The sequence below is a fragment of the Schistocerca gregaria genome, chromosome 3, assembly GCF_023897955.1.
Source record: "Schistocerca gregaria isolate iqSchGreg1 chromosome 3, iqSchGreg1.2, whole genome shotgun sequence".
Taxonomy (NCBI): domain Eukaryota; kingdom Metazoa; phylum Arthropoda; class Insecta; order Orthoptera; family Acrididae; genus Schistocerca; species Schistocerca gregaria.
This window is the reverse complement of record NC_064922.1, coordinates 339977702-340000263: the sequence shown is the minus strand read 5'-3', so window position 1 is coordinate 340000263 and position 22562 is coordinate 339977702. Positions and strand designations below refer to the sequence as shown.

The 22562-nt window shown below is 39.5% G+C and overlaps 1 protein-coding gene across 1 annotated transcript in view; it reads right to left on the bottom strand.

The window, feature by feature from the left end:
* Positions 1-22562, bottom strand: part of LOC126355997 (uncharacterized) — a gene marked incomplete in the record, with an annotated part of 124930 nt that overhangs the window by 79652 nt on the left and 22716 nt on the right. The window contains 2 exon segments of the mRNA XM_050006630.1: positions 8398-8807; positions 17658-18399. Of these exon segments, the coding sequence (XP_049862587.1) occupies positions 8398-8807; positions 17658-18388 (1141 nt within the window).

Below are 22562 nucleotides of genomic sequence, written 5' to 3'. Positions count from 1 at the left end.
GGGAAAGTGGTCACTACCACACAGGTCATCATGTGCTTACCAGTAGATAGATAGGAGAAAGTCAGGACTCCAAACTGAGAGATCAATGGCCGAATATGTGTCTTGTGCCACACTGAAATGTGTGGCAACCCCAGTATTTAAGAGGCAGAGATCGAGTTGTGACAGTAAATTTTCGACAACTCTGCCTCTGCCAGTAAGACCTGTGACATCCCACAAGGGGCTATGAGCGTTAAAATCTCCCAAAAGTTGGAAAGGTTTAGGGAGTTGATCGATCAGTGGAGCCAATGCGTTCAGGGGTACTGCATCATCTGGAGGAAGATATATGTGGCAGACAGTTATTTCCAGCGTCGTCCTTATCCTGACAGCCACAGCTTCAAGAGGGGTTTGTAGGGGCATGGGTTCACTGCATACTGAGTTCAGGACATAGACGCAAACTCCACCTGGCACTCTATTATAGTTGCTACGGTTCCTGTAATATTCCTTGAGTATTTGTAGCCATTTCTATGGTGAATGAGGCATCAGTGAGATCCAGGTCCGCAGGGGATGCCAAGATGTCCACTGCATCCTCAGATGCGGAATTGATAGGGAGTGGTGGTGTTGGGGCCACCAGAGGGTCCTGTTTCTTCGAAACTTTTTCTTAGTTTGCTTGCGCTCTTGCTTCTCTTTAGAGGATTGCTGGGAAGATTTCCCCAAAGCAGCTTCAGTTATGGAGGAAGACCGTGAAGCTCTTCGTCCAGCAGCTTTTGGCTTCTTTATCCAGTGGTGAGTGTCCACCATGGCATTAGTGGAGACCTTGGGAGAGAGGGCCCAAGGGACCCCTTCCACACGAGAGGAGCCTGAGGATGCTGCCAGGGGGCAGGGGGAAGACCGATGCCCTCTGTGTTTGAGGGGGGGGGGGGGGGGGGCGGCGCTTGCTCATGAAGTAGGTGCTTTTGGAGCGATGGAGAAAGATTTGCCTCCTACCACCAAACGGGTGGAAGTATTCTGGTGGCCCGGAGGACCCACTGTTCGTGGCGCAGAGTGAGGAACCACTGGCACCTGGAACAGTGATGGTGTAACTACAGTGTATGTCGACGTCAACCAAATTGGGTTTAATCTTTTGAATTTACGTTTAGCCTCTGTATAAGTCAACTGGTCCAGGGTCTTGTACTCCATGATTTTCCATTCTTTTTGGAGTACTGGGAAGTCTGGTGAGTATGGGCAGTGGTGCGCTGCACAGGTGATGCAAGTGGGAGGTGGTGCGCATGGAGTATCAGGGTGCAGTGGACGTCTGCAGTCTCGACATGCGGTGTTAGAACTGCAGCGAGAGGACATGTGCCCCAACTTGCAGCATTTAAAGCACCATATAGGAGGAGGGACGTATGGTTTAACGTCACAGCGGTGAACTGCCACCATGTCCTTTTCAGGCAATGAATCACCCTCTGTTGTCTTTGGGTCCCTGGTAAACGTGCCAAATGAAATTAATACCATGACTTTATAAATTAGCACAGAGCTCATCGTCAGACTGCAAGAGTTGGTGACGATGGAAAATAATCGCCTGGACCATGATGAGGCTTTTATGGGGAGTGATGGAAACGGGAATATCACCCAGCTTGTAACAGGTGAATAGCGCTTGGGATTGGGCTGGGGATGCTGCCTGAATCAAGACTGCACTGTTTCACATCTTGGACAGTGCTGTCACTTTTCCAAATTTATCCTCAAGTGTTCAACGAAAAATTGAGACTTCATAAGTAGAAAAGAGTCTCCATTGGTACTGCTACAGATTAAAAAACGAAGTGAACATGGCTCTGTCTGTTCTGTAGCTCTACATTCCTCCCATGGTGTAGTGAGGGAGGGAAATTTGGGGTAATACTTGTTGGCATTGTATTCTATCTTGCCCTCCTTAGAGGCTGCTGGTGCCATACGGTCACCAGCAGGAGAAGACTTGGTCTGCTTCAATGCAGGTCATCTGACCTGATGCCATCCACTCTGATCAGGGGCTCTCCTATGGGCACCACCCAGCCACAGCAAAGGCCAACTGGCATGATGGCCATTGCCAGGAGGCTTGATGCCCCATGCATCAGCAGTGCAATCACTGTGTTAAGGGGCTACCACCAAAGGGGTACATGACAGCTCCACCACAATGGACTGGCTACTGGGCTGGATATTGGATGCACAGAAACACAATATTGTCATGGGGATGAAAGGGGACAGGAGACAGGAGACAATGGGAGAAGATGAGATACCCCAGAAAGTGTTCTCGCCCGAACCGTTGAATCGCAGGTGGAGATGCAAAGCCGTGACAAGAGATACAGGAGAATGAATCTACGGGCACTTGTGCACCACATAAGGAATCCTTCCCCATATGGTCTGCACTTCCGTAGAATTTTGAAAGTAGCAGGTCAAACCATAGAATGGGACCTGAACTCGGCTGAAAAGTGTGAGACTTCTTTTAGTTGCCTCTTATGACAGGCAGGAATAGCTCAGGCCTATTCTAACCCTTTGACCCGCAGGGGGATATTGATTTGGGAAAAGATTTCAACAGAGTACAATGGAAAAAGCTGATTGATATTTTGAAGAGAAAAGGAGCAGATAGGAAAAAGAGATGATTGATACAGAATCAATATTTACAACAGACAGCAAGAATAAGGACTGAAAATTAAATGTCTGGAGCCAGTAGCATTGGAGAGTGTGTTAGGCAATGTTGTTGCCTCTCCCCTTTACTGTGCAAGTTATATCTAGAAGAGATTATTGCGACATGTTTAGATGGAAAAAGAGGAGTTTGTACTGGTAGAAAGAGCACTGTATGTATACAATTTGCTGGTGATATGGTATTAGTGGTAGAAAGTGAACAAACTGTAAATAAAATGCTAAAAGATCTCAATGATGCTTGAGTGGAATATAGGACGAGAATCACTATTGCAGAAACAGAGAGTATGGTGATCAGCATAGGATGGAGACTGAAATATATCAAGATAGGACAAGTTGTTATTAGCCAAGTAAGAGCATGTAAATATCTTGGAAGTATGATTACTGAAAACTTGGGAGATTCCACCAGGAAGTAAAAACTCAACTGCTATAGCTAAAAAGGCATTCAATAGAAAGAGCAGATTATTATGTGGCAAACTAGATAAAAGTCTGAGGCGAAGACCTTGAAAGAATTTTGTCTGGAGTGTTGCACTCTATGAAGCAGAAACATGGGCACTGAGATAAGACGATGAGAAAAGGTTAGAAGCACTTGAGATGTGGATGTGGAGAACGGAGATGATATGCTGGATTGAAAGAGTAAGTAATGAAAGAGTGTTGGTGAGAGGAAAAGATTTCTGTAGGTTATAAGAGAAATGAATAAGAACTGGATGGGTCATACCAGGAGACGGGAGTGCCTGCTAACAGACACTTTGGAAGGTGTAGTTCATGGGATGAGATTGAGAGGAAGGAGGAGATACAAGATGAAAGATGACGTAAATAAGTGGAAATTATCTGGACTTTAAGAGGGTGGCAGAAGACAGACCACATGAAAACCTGCTTTGGTCAGGACACTGATGAGGATGACTGTATCGTGCGTTTTCATTTCGAAGTAAAGTCTGGAGCTACAGCTTCAATGTGAAAGACTTTGATTTGTGACAAATACTTTATATGATTACATACCGGGGTTTGGACATGAATGTGGAAACATGACAAACACAACATTTCACCATGCCTAATTCATGTTAGGAAAATTGTTTGCACTCAAAAAGCTTCCAGTCATCTCCAAACGGACAAATAGAGGTCCTGTATGATTTTCAAATAGTGGCAAGTTCACATAACAATTATGGAGATGGACGGTGATCACACACCATTCACCCCATACTAAACCACAAAGGCCAGGGGAGATGCAAGAACTCATCCTCATACTCACAAAACCAATTCCAGATGGTAAGAGCTGCGTTAACAGGGGCCCTGTCATCATTTAACACAAGATCACCACTGGGAGACAAACATTGTACCATGGGATGGACATGGTCAGCCAAAATGGTCATGTAGTCCTTGGCAGTAATGTGGCCTCACAGAGTAACCACGGCACCCATGGAGTAACACAATATGGAAGCCCAAACCATCACTTAACCCCCACCCTGGTTCACTCTTGGGACATAATCTTGGCCAGAAGTTGGAAACAGTGTGAAATAAAACTCATCTGACCAAATGACATTTTTCCATTGCCCCACAGTCCTGGTTTTATTGCTTTGGCACCTTGTCTGCCAGTAACAGGGATTTGCATAACTGACGACTTGATTTGGAATTCCAGCTCACCCTGAAATTCCCTGCTTCTGGTGCTCCCTCAGTGTTGTTTTGATGCCGAAAGAGTTCGCGAATGTGACATCCAGTTCTCCAGTGCAGCTGTTGTCCTCTATTTTTCGTTTAAGTCATATTCTGTGATGGTCTATCATGATCACTTAACACACTTTTGTCCACATTGTGACTTAGCACATGATATTTTCCTTCTGTTCTTGGGTGTGGTATAAATCTTCAATATGGTGCCTCTTGAAACACCATGCAGTTCGGTTACCTTGGTTACGGAAGCACCCCATCAAACAAGCCCAAATTCGAATTCACTTAGCTCTGACACAACCACACATAATGTCGTTCTGGCTATGACTGACACTTGCAATGTATTGAGGGCATCACACACAGGTGCTGTTCATGGTGAAATAAAACAGCACAACCTGCAGGCTTGGCTAGCATCTGCACTTGTGTTCAAGTGTGCATTTCTCACAATGTTTCCATATTTTTGTCCACCCCTATACTGTTATTGCCTGTTGAGTTTTTTTACTAATTAATGGCTAAATAAAACACATTCATTAACCGCAATTAATTTTTCCATTTTTGCATCTTCGTTAATCATGTAATACTTTGTTTTCTTTGAACAGTGCTCCACAGTTGCATCTGTAACTCTCAGTTTTTAGTTTATTTTTCATAGTAAGGTTAAAACTGCATAACAGTGTCAAAATAAACTAAACATTGGCTACTTTGCAACTTTACTCAATGATGGATTAGAAAGCAGACAATGATATTTTTGACGACTCTATTTCCACACGCAGCTGACAACTTTTGATTTATTTTCCAAGCTACTGTATAACTTCGGGCTTAATATGAAAAATAAACCAAAAACTGACAGATGCATCTGGTATTCACTCATAAAAGATGTCACTGTCTGCTTTCTCGTCCACAATTGAGTAATAGGCAAGAATAGAAATGCAGAAGAGGAGTAATCAAATCAAGGCAGATATGATGAAATATGAATGTTACACAAGGGGGCTCATGACAAGGAAGAAACTTTCTGAAACACTCCTCAGATCTGCAGCTCAACTGCCATCATCAAGATGCAGTGAGCTTTTATTTAAAAAAAAAAAAGAACCAATGGTGTTCTTTTCCAACAAGCAATGCTATGTTAAGGGAACTTACTTTGGTCTTGCTGTACTGCTTGGGTTTTCTGCCTTATTTTATTTCTTGAGAATTGGCAGTTTAGTAATTTTTTCATTTTAATAGATAGTAAAATACCTATTCCCTGACTATGGAGACTCCTATTTTTTAATCATGTAGTAATTATTTTGCTTTGCTTAGTCTGACTGGAATTACTAACATTCCTATATAGAAAACAGAACTCTTATTTTGTGGAAAAATATTGTGCCAACAATTAAACTGATTTATTCAAGTAAAAATTATAATAGTTTTGCTTCAGAAGATAAGGTGAATGAGTTTTTGGACAATTTCAATTTAGCCACAGAACTTAAAGAGTCATGTAATCTTGAAATGCATAAAAACCAGAATATTAAGACTTACCCATTTAAAGACAATTAAGATGGATTTAATCACCCGCTGGGGTGACATGAAAAACTTGCCAATGTTCTGTGTCCAAGATGTCATGTAATTAGGAAATCTCACACTGGATAAAAAGTTTGGATGCATTGCGATACCTGCTTCACAAAACTGTTTCCAGAATGATGGAGACAACTGAGCTTGCCAAGAGATTAAAGCTTGTGTTAAACTCAGCAGTGCTCTGTCTAAGGAAATAATGAACCAAAAAGCTGTTTTATGCCTGCACTGCCCTTAGAAAGCTCCCGTATTGTGTTGATCTCCAGACAGAACTATTTGACTTTACACATTCTCCCTCAATACTGTTCTACGGTCTAAGCTCTTGAGACAAAGAAGGTAAGGTCAAAAAAGAAACTATTTATGAAAGCACGCAGTAAGAAAATTATTTTAAGTCGAAAATCAAAACAGCTTGTATACGTCTGTAGTTAATAACAAGTGTGAAATTAGGATGAATTGCGCAATTCGAAAGCACAACATCATAAGTAAAATAATTTCCTTATGGAATGTGCATCCTTATCTATGGTTCAGAACAGAGTTTCATACTCTGATGCTCAAATCTATAAAATATTAATGGCAGGGAATTGAAAATTCTCAGATATTAAAAACTGAATAAAAGAATACCACATTAGCAACACCTTTTACACTTCATCAGGATATCAGAACTTGGAGAAGCAAATTCCACATACCCTGTAACACCTATTTTTTACCTATTTTGTATATGTATCAATTTTTTCTATGTCATTTTGTAGTGTTGCTTATGTGGAGTGTTGTATTTATTATTGAAATTCTTTGACTCTATACACATTTCAATTATGTCAACTTTTTGAATAACGATGTTTGAACTGTGCTTGTGGATTTAAATAACTACTGGAATGATTGTTACATAATGTACTATAAATGACTCGGTCCATAGCTAGGAAATGTAAGGTAGAATTTAAAAGATGTGGGCAAGCCCCGCACCTACAGAAGTAGCCTGGCGGAGTGGAAGAGGTGAGGTTGGCACGCAAGTGGCAACTTGTCCTTTGTGCTGGGTAAGGAGTTTGACCTGAGCAATGCTGTGGTTATCTCATTAGCAGTAGTGGATTATTGTGGCTCGTAATCTTCGAGTTTTGAGGCCAGAGGAGTTTAAGAGCAGTATTTATGGGCCTCGGATGCTGCATATGGTGATAACATTATCATGGCATGGGTATTAGCCCTATAAAAATATAATTCCAATGCCAAGAAGATCTGTAACAGGGAGAAGCCAACAGTACTGCCATGACTATCACCATGAATGTTAACAGCCTTGGCAAATTACGCCACCAGCACCACCAGCCTTCTATTAAATTGTTTATATATGGCACTCTGTAAATGGACCAGGTATTTGTGAAATTTGGTTGATTTTAATAATAATCATGGTGCTACTAAAAACTCTATCTTATACCTCCAATTATCCCAAATTGCAAATCTGGACAGCAATCCTACCCTACTGAATTTCATTCTGAGTGTCCTAATTTATTATGGAAAGACTTCTTCAGCAGCTGTAAAAATAGTTAAGATTGCTTTCTAATGTGTGGAGTTGTAGGGTTTAAAGTTCAGTTTTATAGTTTAAGAAATACTCCACCACCAGGGCATTCGATTTGCAGTCATCTTCTTAAATAATTTGCCTTATTTGAAAAACTTTCTGAAAATAGTAAAGTTGATCTGAAGTAAAAAAGATTATTAATTGTTGCATTTATGCACTTCGATCAGAATTATAAAGTTTTATCAATGTTCACTTCACAAGAAAGTGTGAATTTAAATTTAATGTTGTTTTGGCGTTTGCACAGTCAAACATATTTTAAGTATGTTAAAAGATTGCTTATCAAAGCACATTTGTTATTTAAAGATTTATAGGTAATGCCTCATACATTCCAAATACTCATGAATTCTGTTCTTGTGGGGCTGTAGGAGGAACCTAGCAGAAGCGTTATGTTGAAGAAGGATGTGATTGTGAAAATCCAGGCAGTGTTCTTGGATTTCTAGTTTTCCACTTCTTTAACAATTGTATTATGTTGTACCTGCTACATATTATGGTGAGACCTACCCCCTTGGGAGTAATAAATAACTGGGTATTGAAGCATAGGTAGATCCATAGGTTACATTGTTAATCTAACTGCACTCTGATCAAGTCCTCTAGAATTTTGCAGTCCAGTCTTAACATTCACATTTTACATTTCTCATGACCGTTTGTGGAAAGTAAAATGAAGATTTAGTTGCAAACCTTGTGATAGATCCAATATTCCTGAACTTTAGTTGTTTCTTGTGCACTCTGGCACAGCAGCATTTGGCCTTTCTTAACAGTATAAGCTCTAGGACTAACCTTCACCTCCTCGTGTCAATTGGTAAACAGAAATACCACATAGCTGTACAGGCAAAAGAATATCCTTATCATTTTACAAAGTCCAAAGCCAACAGAGTGTACATTCTACATTTTCTTAAGGGGGAAGGGGTGGAGGGAGAGCACACAGACTAGTTTCAGAATGCGTAGAAAGCTTTTCCTGTAGGGCTACTTTCAGCAGTGAAAGAGTGTTTCACATTACTTACTTCCTCTATTTTGTTGTTCCACAAATTCTGGTGATTCACGTATCAGGGAGTCTTGACGACTGAAAGGGAATCCTGTAAAATTAGGCCGATAAAGCTGGAAACCAGTTTTACTTCTTGAAGGCATCTTTTTTCCAACTGGAGGTAAAACATAGTTTGGCAACCCCTGTCGATCAGATACGAGTATTTGCCTTCGTACCCCAATATCTTCAGGACAGCTATGACTGATAACAGTAAGAGAATGCCCAACTGGAGGAACATCATGGTTATTTGATGTGATCACATCTTCAATTTCTTCACCTTCTGCCACACACTGCCCTGTTTTTTGAGAAGCACATATCTTACTCAGACTGAAGTTTTCATCATTATGTGGTCTTTGGGAAGTTATGGAACTTCTTGGTTCTCCGGAAGTCCTGGAATTTATAAGAGAATAAAAAATTTAACACTAAAAGAAATCAAGTAAGTAACAAGAACAAGTACAGAGAAAAAAAGATAACATCTCAAAATGTATATATTCATTATTAACTTCTTATGCCACTATCAGAACAAAACCAATTTCATTAACACTGACCAATGTCTCAAAACAGGCACAATAATCAAATAATTTGAAACATGGGCTTGAGTGCAGAGAGAGAGAGAGAGAGAGAGAGAGAGAGAGAGAGAGAGAGAGAGAGAGAGAGAGAGAGGTGTTAACAGTCTTAAAGATAGTAACTTTTAGTGGGATGAAAAGTTAAATATATCTGCACACTACTGAATGTTCTGGAAGTTATAAGATAATGTTAAAACAGTGGCGGCTTTGAAGTTCTATCTTTGTTTCATGTTATATCACTTTACGAATAAAATCAGACAGCTTTAAGTGGGTGTATGAACTTAAAACACTTACAAATCTTGGTTCTATAGTACGATACAGGAACAATGGCAGTTCATGCAGGCCAAAATAAGGATGGAGATAGCATTACTGTTGGTTCCAAGAGACATACATGTACTTTGCACTTGATGAAAAAATGTACTTGTATACTGCGAATTATGCCTCTCGCTTGCTTGTGTAGAATTTGTCATTCAGCACCATTATCAGCAATGAAAATTCTCAAAAAGAAATAAAAATTCACTAAATAACTCACTATGACCACATATAATGCTCGTATACATACAACATTCACAGCAGAGCACTACTGAATTTTCACTGTCTGTTGGAGAACGTGTGATGTAGGCACGCAGAACAATTCTGAACTCTCTCACCATTGTTACAGACTCCAACTATGGCAGACAATTGTACTGCTTCTTTACAACTGGTAAATTTGAGAGAATTTATAGTCATATTGACTGTTTTTCTTCTATGCATACAAAATTTATAATAATGTTTTGAAGGAAAATTAGCTGAGAAAACTAATAACTGCTGGCCATTAAAATTGCTACACCAGGAAGAAATGCAGATGATAAACAGGTATTCATTAGTCAAATATATTATACTAGAACTGACATGTGATTACATTTTCACGCAATTTGGGTGTGTAGATCCTGAGAAATCAGTAACCAGAACAACCACCTCTGGCCGTAATAACGGCCTTGAGACACCTGGGAATTGAGTCAAACAGAGCTTGGATGGCGTGTACAGGTACAGCTGCCCATGCAGCTTCGACACGACACCATAGTACATCAAGAGTAGTGACGGGGGTATTTTGACGAGCCAGTTGCTCGGCCACCATTGACCAGTCGTTTTCAATTGGTGAGAGATCTGGAGAATGTGCTGGCCAGGGCAGCAGTCGAACATTTTCTGTATCCAGAAAGGCCCATACAGGACCTGCAACATGTGGTCGTGCATTATCTTATTGAAATGTAGGGTTTCGCAGGGATTGAATGAAGGATAGGGCCACGGGTTGTAACATATCTGAAATGTAACGTCCACTGTTCAAAGTGCCATCAATGGGAACAAGAGGTGACCAAAACGTGTAACCAATGGCACCCCATACCATCACACCGGGTGATACGCCAGTATGGCGATGACAAATACACGCTTTCAATGTGCGTTCACCATGATGTCGCCAAACACGGATGCAACCATCATGATGCTGTAAACAGAATTTGGATTCATCTGGGTGAAAAAAAAGACATTTTACCATTCGTGCACCCAGGTTCGTCACTGAGTACTTGTGTAGAATTTGTCATTCAGCACCATTATCAGCAATGAAAATTCTCAAAAAGAAATAAAAATTCACTAAATAACTCACTATGACCACATATAATGCTCGTATACATACAACATTCACAGCAGAGCACTACTGAATTTTCACTGTCTGTTGGAGAACGTGTGATGTAGGCACGCAGAACAATTCTGAACTCTCTCACCATTGTTACAGACTCCAACTATGGCAGACAATTGTACTGCTTCTTTACAACTGGTAAATTTGAGAGAATTTATAGTCATATTGACTGTTTTTCTTCTATGCATACAAAATTTATAATAATGTTTTGAAGGAAAATTAGCTGAGAAAACTAATAACTGCTGGCCATTAAAATTGCTACACCAGGAAGAAATGCAGATGATAAACAGGTATTCATTAGTCAAATATATTATACTAGAACTGACATGTGATTACATTTTCACGCAATTTGGGTGTGTAGATCCTGAGAAATCAGTAACCAGAACAACCACCTCTGGCCGTAATAACGGCCTTGAGACACCTGGGAATTGAGTCAAACAGAGCTGTGTACAGGTACAGCTGCCCATGCAGCTTCGACACGACACCATAGTACATCAAGAGTAGTGACTGGGGTATTTTGACGAGCCAGTTGCTCGGCCACCATTGACCAGTCGTTTTCAATTGGTGAGAGATCTGGAGAATGTGCTGGCCAGGGCAGCAGTCGAACATTTTCTGTATCCAGAAAGGCCCATACAGGACCTGCAACATGTGGTCGTGCATTATCTTATTGAAATGTAGGGTTTCGCAGGGATTGAATGAAGGATAGGGCCACGGGTTGTAACATATCTGAAATGTAACGTCCACTGTTCAAAGTGCCATCAATGGGAACAAGAGGTGACCAAAACGTGTAACCAATGGCACCCCATACCATCACACCGGGTGATACGCCAGTATGGCGATGACAAATACACGCTTTCAATGTGCGTTCACCATGATGTCGCCAAACACGGATGCAACCATCATGATGCTGTAAACAGAATTTGGATTCATCTGGGTGAAAAAAAAGACATTTTACCATTCGTGCACCCAGGTTCGTCACTGAGTACACGATCGCAGGCGCTCCTTTCTGTGATGCAGTGTCAAGGGTAACCGCAGCCTCGGTCTCCGAGCTGATACTCCATACTGCTGCAAACGTCATCAAACTGTTCGTGCAGATGGTTGTTGTCTTACAAATGTCCCCATCTGTTGACTCAGGGATCGAGACATGGCTGCACGATCCGTTACAGCCATGGGGATAAGATGCCTGTCATCTCGACTGCTAGTGAAACGAGGCCGTTGGGATCCAGCACAGCGTTCCATATTATCCTCCTTAACCCTTCGATTCTATATTCTGCTGACAGTCATTGGATCTCGACCAACGCGAGCAGCAATGTCACGATACGATAAACCGCAAATAGGCTACAATACGACCTGTATCAAAGTCGGAAACGTGACGGTACGCATTTCTCCTCCTTACACGAGGCGTCACAACAACGTTTCACCAGTCAACACCGGTCAACTGCTGTTTGTGTATGAGAAATCGGTTGAAAAGTTTCCTCATGTCAGCACGTTGTAGGTGTCGCCAACGGCGCCAACCTTGTGTGAATGCTCTGAAAAGCTAATCATTTGCTTATCCCAGCATCTTCTTCCTGTCGGTTAAATTTCGCATCTGTAGCACTTCATCTTCGTGGTGTAGCAATTTTAATGGCCAGTAGTGTAAATTATGAGACAGAACTGCTAACCAGTACTTACTGCTGACAGACACATATAAAATAAAAAGAACACGTCACCCACCTTTCAGAAATACTAGTAGAGAGAGGGATATGTTCGGGAAGATTAAAAAGAAAACGCAGGTACCTCTGGCCTCAGAATTAGAAAGACCCACCTGCAGTGAGGATCAGGGTTCACGAAGATGAAACAGAAGGCATCAGAGAAAGTAGGTCACAGATGGTATATTGGTAAATGTTGTACCAGCTTCAACCTGGGGATGATGATAACACACTGAGAAGTAAACACAGATTAAGGGGAAGAGAGACAAACAGTTCAATTAAGAATTAGGACAGAAGAAAGGGTTATGTAATAATCAAAAATACAATAATGAAAATGAAAATAATAATAATAATAATAATACCCCGTGGAGGCCCGGGAAAAGAATAGGCCTCTGGTATGTTCTGCCAGTTGTAAAAGGCGACAAAAAGACCAAACAACTAATAGGGCTAACCCCCCTTTTGGTGTGATCAGTTGGTTCAGGACGGAATTAATGAAGCCTCAGACAAGCGCTGTCATGGTCGGGGATGACCCTTGAACCCTATGCCCGTCCACAATGGTAACGACACTGCTAGCCACATGGAAAAGATTTAAATCCAAATAGAGGTGCTTTGCAGGATATGTTTCCTGCAACCACACTAGAAGGAAAACAAAGACAGAGGATGAGATGGTCATATGAAGTTAACTGACACCTCATGTTCTGTTATTACCAAGCAACAAACTTAGGAACCAACACAATTGGATACAGATCACAAGTATACACAACATTTATTACCAGATACCCAAAATTAAAATTTTTAACAGAACGATGACTAGCTGATCAGATCCGTGAAATAATCAAAAATAACAGGATACCCCAGTCAGAATTAGAAAACATCAAACAACAAGTACAACAAATACTGGAACAAAATAATGTGCAATCAGAAGAAGAAGAAAATACAGTAATGGATTCAAACATCCCAGAGCAAACAAATAAAGAATAACATGCGTCAATTAAACAATCAGAGGAAAACGAAATCTTAAGACAGCCACCAGAACAAGCACAAATAGAACACGAAGTGACACACATGTTAGATATAGAAGAAAATTTCAGCTGACATATATAGAATACAAAGACACAAATACAGACATTACACCATTCTTGCACAGACACCCAAAAAACCCACAAGCTGAAAGAACAACAACAACTATCAACACAATCATACACAACAAAATAAATGAAAATCCAACTATGGAAGAGTTACAACTACTGGTTTATATAGGAGCACTCACTACACTAAATATACACACTAGGCACAAAAAGAAGAAACCCACAAAACCAGCATGGCAACACAGGCTACAGATCAGAATAGAAAAACTGAGAAAAGACATTAGACAGCTAACACAATTTATAAGAAATGAAATATCAGACAAAAAACGAAAAAGGTTAGGTAAAATCTCACAAGAAGAGATAGAGCAATTAGATGAAAAGAAGCAAACATTACAAGCACTGGCCAAACGACTTAGAAGATACAAAAAAGTGAAAATAGAAGGAAACAAAACAAAACATTCAACACAAACCAAAAGAAATTTTACCAGACAATAGATAACACACACATTAAAATAAACAATCCACCAAACATAACAGACATGGAACACTTCTGGAGCAACATATGGTCAAACCCGGAACAACATAACAGACATGCACAGTGAATACAAGCAGAAACAGACACATACAAGATGATACCACAAATGCCTGAAGTGATAATTTTGCAACATGAAGTCACCTGAGCAATTAATTCTACACAGAATTGGAAAGCCCCTGGAAAAGATAAAATAGCAAATTTCTGGCTAAAGAAGTTCACCTCAACCCATTCACATCTAACTAAATTATTTAACAGTTACATTGCAGACCCATACACAGTCCCTGATACACTTACACAAGGAATAACTTATCTGAAACCTAAAGATCAAGCAGACACAGCAAACCCAGCAAAATACTGCCCTGTAACATGCCTACCAATAATATACAAAATATTAACTTCAGTCATTACACAGAAATTAATGACACATACAACACAGAACAAAAAGGCTGCTGCAAAGGATCACGAGGATACAAAGAGCAACTGATAATAGATGCAGGGGTGACATATCAAGCTAAAACTAAACAAAGATCACTACACTACGCATACATTGATTATCAAAAAGCTTTTGATAGTGTACCCCACTCATGGTTACTACAGATATTGGAAATATACAAAGTAGATCCTAAATTGATACAGTTCCTAAACATACTAATGAAACATTGGAAAACCACACTTAATATCCAAACAAATTCAAATAATATCACATCACAGCCAATACAGATTAAGCGTGGAATATACCAAAGAGACTCATTAAGTCCTTTCTGGTTCTGTCTTGCTCTGAACCCACTATCCAACATGCTAAATAATACAAATTATGGATATAATATGACTGGAACATACCAACACAAAATCACACATTTGCTATACAAGGATGATCTAAAACTACTGGCAGCAACAAATCAACAACTCAACCAATTACTAAAGATAACAAAGTACTCAGCAATGATATAAATATGGCTTTCGAAACAGACAAATTTAAGAAAAATAGCATAGTTAAGCGAAAACACACTAAACAAGAAACTTATTGGATAACCACAGCGACTGCATAGAAGCGATGGAAAAAACAGATGCCTATAAATATCTAGGATACAGGCAAAAAACAGGAATAGATAATACAAATATTAAAGAAAAACTAAAAGAAAAAATAGACAAAGACTAACAAAAATACTGAAAACAGAATTGACAGCAAGAAACAAGACAAAAGCTATAAATACTTATGCTATACCAATGCTGACCTATTCATTTGAAGTAGTGAGATGGAGTAACACAGACATAGAAGCACTCAATAACTTACAAGATCACAATGCCACAAATATAGAATACATCACATACATTCTGCAACAGAAAGATTCACATTAAGCAGAAAGGAAGGAGGAAGGGGATTTATCGACACAAAAACCTAAATTATTGACAGGTAGACAATTTAAGAAAATTCTTTATAGAATGAGCAGAAACTAGCAAAATACACAAAGCGATCACGCATATAAATACATCGGCTACACCATTGCAATTTCATAACCATTTCTACAACTCTTAGATTACATAACACCAACAGATACAAAGAAAGTAAACTGGAAAAAGAAAACACTACATGGCAAGCACCCGTATCATCTAACACAGCCACACATTGATCAAGACGCATCCAACACATGGCTAAGAAAAGGCAATATATACAGTGAGACGGAAGGATTCATGATTGCAATACAGGATCAAACAATGAACACCAGATATTACAGCAAGCATATTATTAAAGATCCCAATACCACAACAGATAAATGCAGACTTTGCTAACAAGAAATAGAAACAGTAGATCACATCACAAGCAGATGTACAATACTAGAAAATATAGAATACACCAGAAGACATGACAATGTAGCAAAAATAATACACCAACAACTTGCCATACAACATAAAATAATAAAACAACACGTTCCCACATACAAGTATGCACCACAAAATGTACTGGAGAATGATGAATACAAATTATACTGGAACAGAACCATTATAACAGATAAAACAACACCACATAACAAACCTGACACCATACTCACCAATAAAAAGAAGAAATAAACACAACTAATTGAAATATCCATATCCAATACAACAAATATACAAAAGAAAACAGGAGAAAAATTGAAAAGTACAGCCAACTGGCTGACGATGTCAAGGACAAGTGGCATCAGGATAAAGTTGACATTATACCAATTATACTATCAACTACAGGAGTCATACCGCACAATACACACCAGTACGTCAATGAAATACAGCTTCATCCAAACGTATATATACAACTACGGAAATCTGTAATTATTGATACATGTTCAATTTCCTGAAAGTTCCTAAAAGCAATGTAACATATACTGTACAGTTAAAAGGAAGTCACACTTGATCAAGGTCCGCATCACTTTCCATTTTTAACCAGACATAATGTCTGAGAAAGGAAAGAAATAATAATAATAATAATAATAATAATAATAATAATAATAATAATGAAATGATAATAATAATAATAAAAAAAGAGAGGGACGGAAGTGTTAAAGGAGATTACGTCCAGGAGGGTGTCAGGTTGCAACGATGTGTTGGAGGGCAAGTTCCCATCTCCACAGTTCAGGGAAATTATTATCAAGTGGAAGAAACCAATTAGCCCATGTGGTGTAGCAAGCACTGAGGTCACTCAGATCTTGCTGTATAGCACGTTTAGCAACTGGGTAATGGCATCCTCAACGTGGACTGGTCTCAATCTTCCCCTGAACTCTGGGGATGGAAACAACTCTTCCATGCATTCAGGCATACTCCTGGTCTTAATATTTGTTAACACACCCCCCCTCCCCTCTCCCACTCATATAATGTTCACCGTGTCCTCCTCATATCGTATCGGAGCTGGAGCTGGCACAATGCTTACTATTGTACTATCTCTGATCTACTCCCTTTGATCCCCCACACCCTCATTTACACTTACCTTCACTACAGATAAGTCTCTCTCATTCTGAGATTCGAGTGACCTGCCCTTCCTTTTTTCATACTGATAAATACATTTTACAGTAACTGGAACTTAGTCATATCTTATTGCCATCTTTCTTAAATTCACTTTGTGGACCATGTTTTGAACTTAATTAAAATGTATTATTATTTATATATTTAAGCAAAAACACAACAAGCTACAACTAGTACAAGTTAATGTGAAACATACATACTGATTTTGAAAGACAGGCAACAATATAATTAAAAACTACTATTTTCTTCTGCACACCTTCTGAAGAACTTAGACACATCTTACCACTATGTAACAATAGAGTCACACTGAAAAGTGTGTGTGTGTGTGTGTGTGTGTGTGTGTGTGTGTGTGTGTGTGTGTGTGTGTGTGGGAGAGAGAGTTTTAGCATGACTACAGTTAACAAGGAGTCCAAACCACTTGCCATTTTTCACACAGATAGTGTGTTATTAGATGTGAAAGAAATAATAAGCGAGGGAAAAAAAAGTCCTAGGACCAACTGGAGATACAACATTGGACTTCTGGACTTTGAGTCTGGCACTTACACGATGAGTCACCAACATCAACACTAAGCAACATTAATTCATAGTTTCTTATTTTCTTGAGGGGAATTTGCCATATACAAATCAATATCAGACTGCTGCTTCACTGTAATCAAAAAGGTAATGAAATAATTAGAAAATAATCAGTTTTACTAACCCAACAAAAATTTCAGTTTCTGAGCTGTCAGCATGACTATTGTTACTTCTTTCTGCACATGCAGTACAGGCAGGCAGTTCTAATTCAGTCCCTTTATCTGACACCTGTGATGTAATGTTCACTAGCTGTAACAGTTGTCTCATTGACTTCTCTGAATCACTGTCATTTATGTATGCACTTGGAGCATCTGTTTCAAGTAGTTGAATTGCTGTATTTGGAGGGCTCTCTGTTTCTTGTGGGGAGACATTAACTTCTTTTGAAGACTCAGCTGCCTTCTTCGAAAAGTCTGTTTCGAGATGTTGCAAGGCTTTATTTGAAGGACACGCTCTTTCTTCTGAGGAGACATTTGCTTCTCTTAGAGTGTCACCTGAACCTGCCTTCTCTGAGGATTCACCTGTTATTTCTGGATGACTGGATTCTGAGGAGACATTTGCTTCTCTTAGAGTATCACCTGCCTTTGCCTTCTCTGAGAAGTCACCTGTTATTTCTGGATGATTATTTTCTTCCAAAAAACCTTGTCCAGTCGTCAGGGGATCTTTTTCTTTTATTAGACAGCTGTTCCCTGCCTGTGGCAACTGCCCATCATTTTCTCCTAGTTCGCTTTCTCTATGAAGATTTCCATCTTGAACACAGGTTTCCTTCTGTATTAATTCTGCATCCTTTTCTGGCACAGAAACACCCAAGCCACTGTCAGCAATAGCCTTTCGACGTCTCTTCTTTTTGGGTGCCATTCAGATAATACCTGTAACAATATCAAACAATGGGAAGTTCAGGACGGAATAACACAATATGAAAAGGATAGATTGCTACTCATCATATGGAGGAGGCATTGAGCCATAGACAGGCACAGGGAAAAAGATTGCTACACATTTAAGGTTTTGGACAAAAAAGCCCTTGTTCTAAAATAACGCAAGTCTGGTCTGGCTCTGGTGTTGGTGAAGTTATAACTCTGTTACTAACACAGCTGCAACACTCAGCATATCCTTCAATATGGTGCATGACTGCAGCAACATGACAACTATCAGATGACTGTTGGATGACTAATAGTAACTGGTGATTGATGGCAACTGTAAGCAATCGGTGACTGGCCAACTCATGTTACATCCACGGTTGGCGGATGAATCTCTATTTGCGAACTATTTGTCTGTCAGGCAGAATCAGGATGTAGGCCCCGTTGTCAGTGCCCTCTATGGTGTCAAAGCTTAACTTAGGTGTATGGATGGGATTATCTGCATGAGTTACAGCAGAAGCATAACATGGTTCCCTGTTAAGCACATCCTCTGCGGTGATTAACCACTGGACACATAAGCAAGCATTTCAGGGTAAACATTACGTAATATTTCACGAACAGTTCTATACAAAATCATGGAACAAGAGCCTGTTAAGACAGACTTCTTGCACTTATTGAGGAAAAAACAAACAAAAAACTCAAAGCAGCATTTTCTCCCAGAGAATAAAACTGTAAAATAAACTGCCAAAACAGGTGAAAAAATTACTAAAAGAAATCTCTTAACAGGCAGCAGCTACAACATTCTTCATAAATAATGCATACTACACAATTAAAAATTACTTACAAGGCTCAGAGTATGGATTAATAATAAAAGGAGCCAACTACAACACCCTGTCACATTACAGTACATGAACACAATGTAATGCTCCAGGAAGAAAACCATGTGGCAAGCTCTATAGCACAAGTCAGTAAGATCTTGTCATTCTCAACCTCTCTCTCATCAAGGGGGGATGCTAAATCTGTTTTTCAAGTGGACTGAGGGGAGGATATGAAGATGTTGACAGCACTGTATGTTTACAAACCTGGTGTCAGTTTTCTGAAGGAGCATACCAGCAGGTTAATGGTTTAAGAATCATCAGTGGGCACCCTAAATGTGCAGTTAGGAGTAGTTATTGTGGTGTTTAGTCCAAAGACTGGTTAATGCAGTTCTCCACACTACTCTATCCTGTGCAAGCCTCTTCACTCTGAATAACTGTGGTAAACCTCGTACAATAGCTACTGTAGGCCAACCATTACCATGATCGAAAGTGTCGTTAATATCAACGCTAAAATTAATTCTACATCCAACAAACACACAAGGTCCATCCACAAGAGCAGTAGCGGCAACAGATTTAACTGGAATGCGATTCTTCTTATCACCAGCTGTTGTAGCGAACTCAATATTTTCGATCGTTTTATACACTGTCGACCGCTTACGACGAATGTATCTCCTTCGTGGCATGTTGGCGGCGTTCAATGCAGTTGCCTGTGCAGTAGCAGCAACCCTGTCTGGTTTCTGTACAATTTGTAAATAACCTTTTGCTCCCTTTATTTTACCTCCGCTACCTTTACATATTTAAAGATTGTATTCCATTCAATATTGTCAAAAACTTTCTTCAAATCTACAAATGCTATAAATGTAGGTTTGCTTTCCTTAGCCTATCTTCTACGATAAGCCATAGAGTCACTATTGCCTTGTGTGTTCCAATATTTCTCAGGGACCCAAATTGATCTTCCCTGAGGTCGGCTTTTACCATTTTTTCCATTCTATTGTAAATAATTCATGTCAGTATTTAGCAACAATTATTTATTAAACTGATAGGGGTAGTGTCTGTGACTAGTAATCGAGAAGTCCTCGGTGGCGGCTTCTAACCTCACTACTGCTTAAATTTTGAATAAAAATCATCAGCAATTGTGGCCAAAGACTTCTGGCATAAGAAGTCACCCTCATTCTGCACATGGCCTTGTCAAAGAGGGCATAGGAGCAGACAGAGGTTAAGGGCACTTTTTGTACTTAGGGTGCAAAACTGTTCCTAAGGGATGAAGAATCAGTAATGATCAATGACATGAGGATGCAGAAGGCAATGGAAACCACTACATTAAAACACACAACATATATCCACAGGACATATGGCCTATAACTGAAAAAGTATCATGATGATCACTCCATTGGCGAAAGATTCCGGACTCCCCAATTCGATCTCTGGGAGGGGGCTGCCAAGCGGGAAGTGAACATTTGAGAGAGAGAGAGAGAGAGAGAGAGAGAGAGAGAGAGAAAGTTCTACACGTCAAGGTGTGGAATGCCAGAAGTTTGAAAATGGTAGGAAAGCTAAAAAATCTGGAAAGGGAAATACTAAGGCTTAATCTAGATATAGTGGATGTCATCAAAGTGAAATGGAAAGAAGACAGGGATTTCCGTGTAATACTAGCAGCTGCAGAAAATGGTATATTGGGAGAAGGGTTAGTTATGAATAGGATGGTAGGACAGAAAGAGTGTGACTGTGAATTTCATGATAGGAGTTTTCTCATTGGAATCGACAGCAAACTAATATTGACAACGATAGTACACGTATACATGCCAATGATGTAAGCAGAAGATGAAGAGATAGAGAAAGTATATGAGGATAATGAACAAGTAATTCAATACATAAATTGGGAAATTGGAATGCAACTGTAGGGAAAGGAGTAGAAAAAAAGAATACAAGAGAATATGAGCTCGGTAATAGGAATGAGAAAGGAGAAAAACTGAGTTCTGCAATAAATTTCAGCTAGTAATAGCAAATTCTCTCTTCAAGAACCACAAGAGGAGAAAGACTTATCCCTAGAAAAGGGCGGGAAATATGGATAGATTCCAGTCAGGTTACATTAAGGTCAGGCAGAAATTCCAAAATAAGATATTGGATTGTAAGGTGTACACAGGTGCAGATATAGACACAGACCTCAATTTAGTAATGATGAAAAGTAGGCTGAAGTTTAAGAGACTAGTCAGGAAGAACCAATGCACAAGCAAGTGGGATAGAGAGGTACTGAGGAATGAAGAAATATGCCTGAAATTCTCAGAGGCTACAAATACTGCGATAATGAATAACTCAGTAGGCAGTTCAGTTGAAGAGGAATTGACATCTCAATAGGGCAAACACAGAAGTTGGCAAGAAAAACTTAGGTAGAAAGGTAATTGTGAAGAAACCAAGAGTAACAGAAGAAATACTTCAGTTGAGTGATGAAAGAAGGAAGTACAAAAATGTGAAGGGAAATTCAGCAACACAAAAATATGAGTTACTTAGGAATGAAATGATTAGGAAATGCAGGGAAGCTAAGGCGAAATGGCTGTATGAAAAATGTGAAAAAATAAAAAAAGAAACAATTGTCAGAAGGATTGGCTCAGCATATAGAAAAGTGAAAATAACCTCCAATAAAATTAAAAGCAGGGCCATAACATTAAGAGTGCAATGGGAATTCCAATGTTAAATGCAGAGGAGAGAGCTGATAGGTGGAAAGAGTACACTGAAGGCCTTTATCTGGGGAAGAACTTGTCTGATGATATGGTAGAAAAGAAACAGGAGTCAGTAAGGTATCCGGTATTAGAATCAGAATTTAAGAGAGCTTTGAATGACTTTAGATCAAAAAAAGGCAGAAGGACCAGATAACATTCCATCAAATTATGGGGGAAGTGGGAACAAAATGACTATTCACACTGTCGTGTAGAATTTATGAGACTGGCGACATACCACCAGACTTTAGGAAGAAACATCATCCACACAATTCTGAAGATAGTGAGAATCATTGCACAATCAGCTTAACAGCTCATGCATCCAAGTTGCTGACAAGAATAATATACAGAAGAATGGAAAAAGATGTTGGGAATGCTAATGGAAGCAAGACTGAGGAAAAATCGAGCCATGTTCATTTGATTTGTTGACCTGGAAAATATGTTCAATGATGTAAAATGGTACAAGATGTTCAAATGTCTTAGAAAAATAAAGGTAAGCTTATAAGGTACCCTTTATTTACAGATAAGAACGCATTTTACTTTATTTCACAAACATAAAGTGAATGTATAAGCACTGCAATATGTATGGAGAAAGGAGCAAGCAGTAGGTTCCCACACAGGCTAGCAGAGATGGTTGGCAATCTGG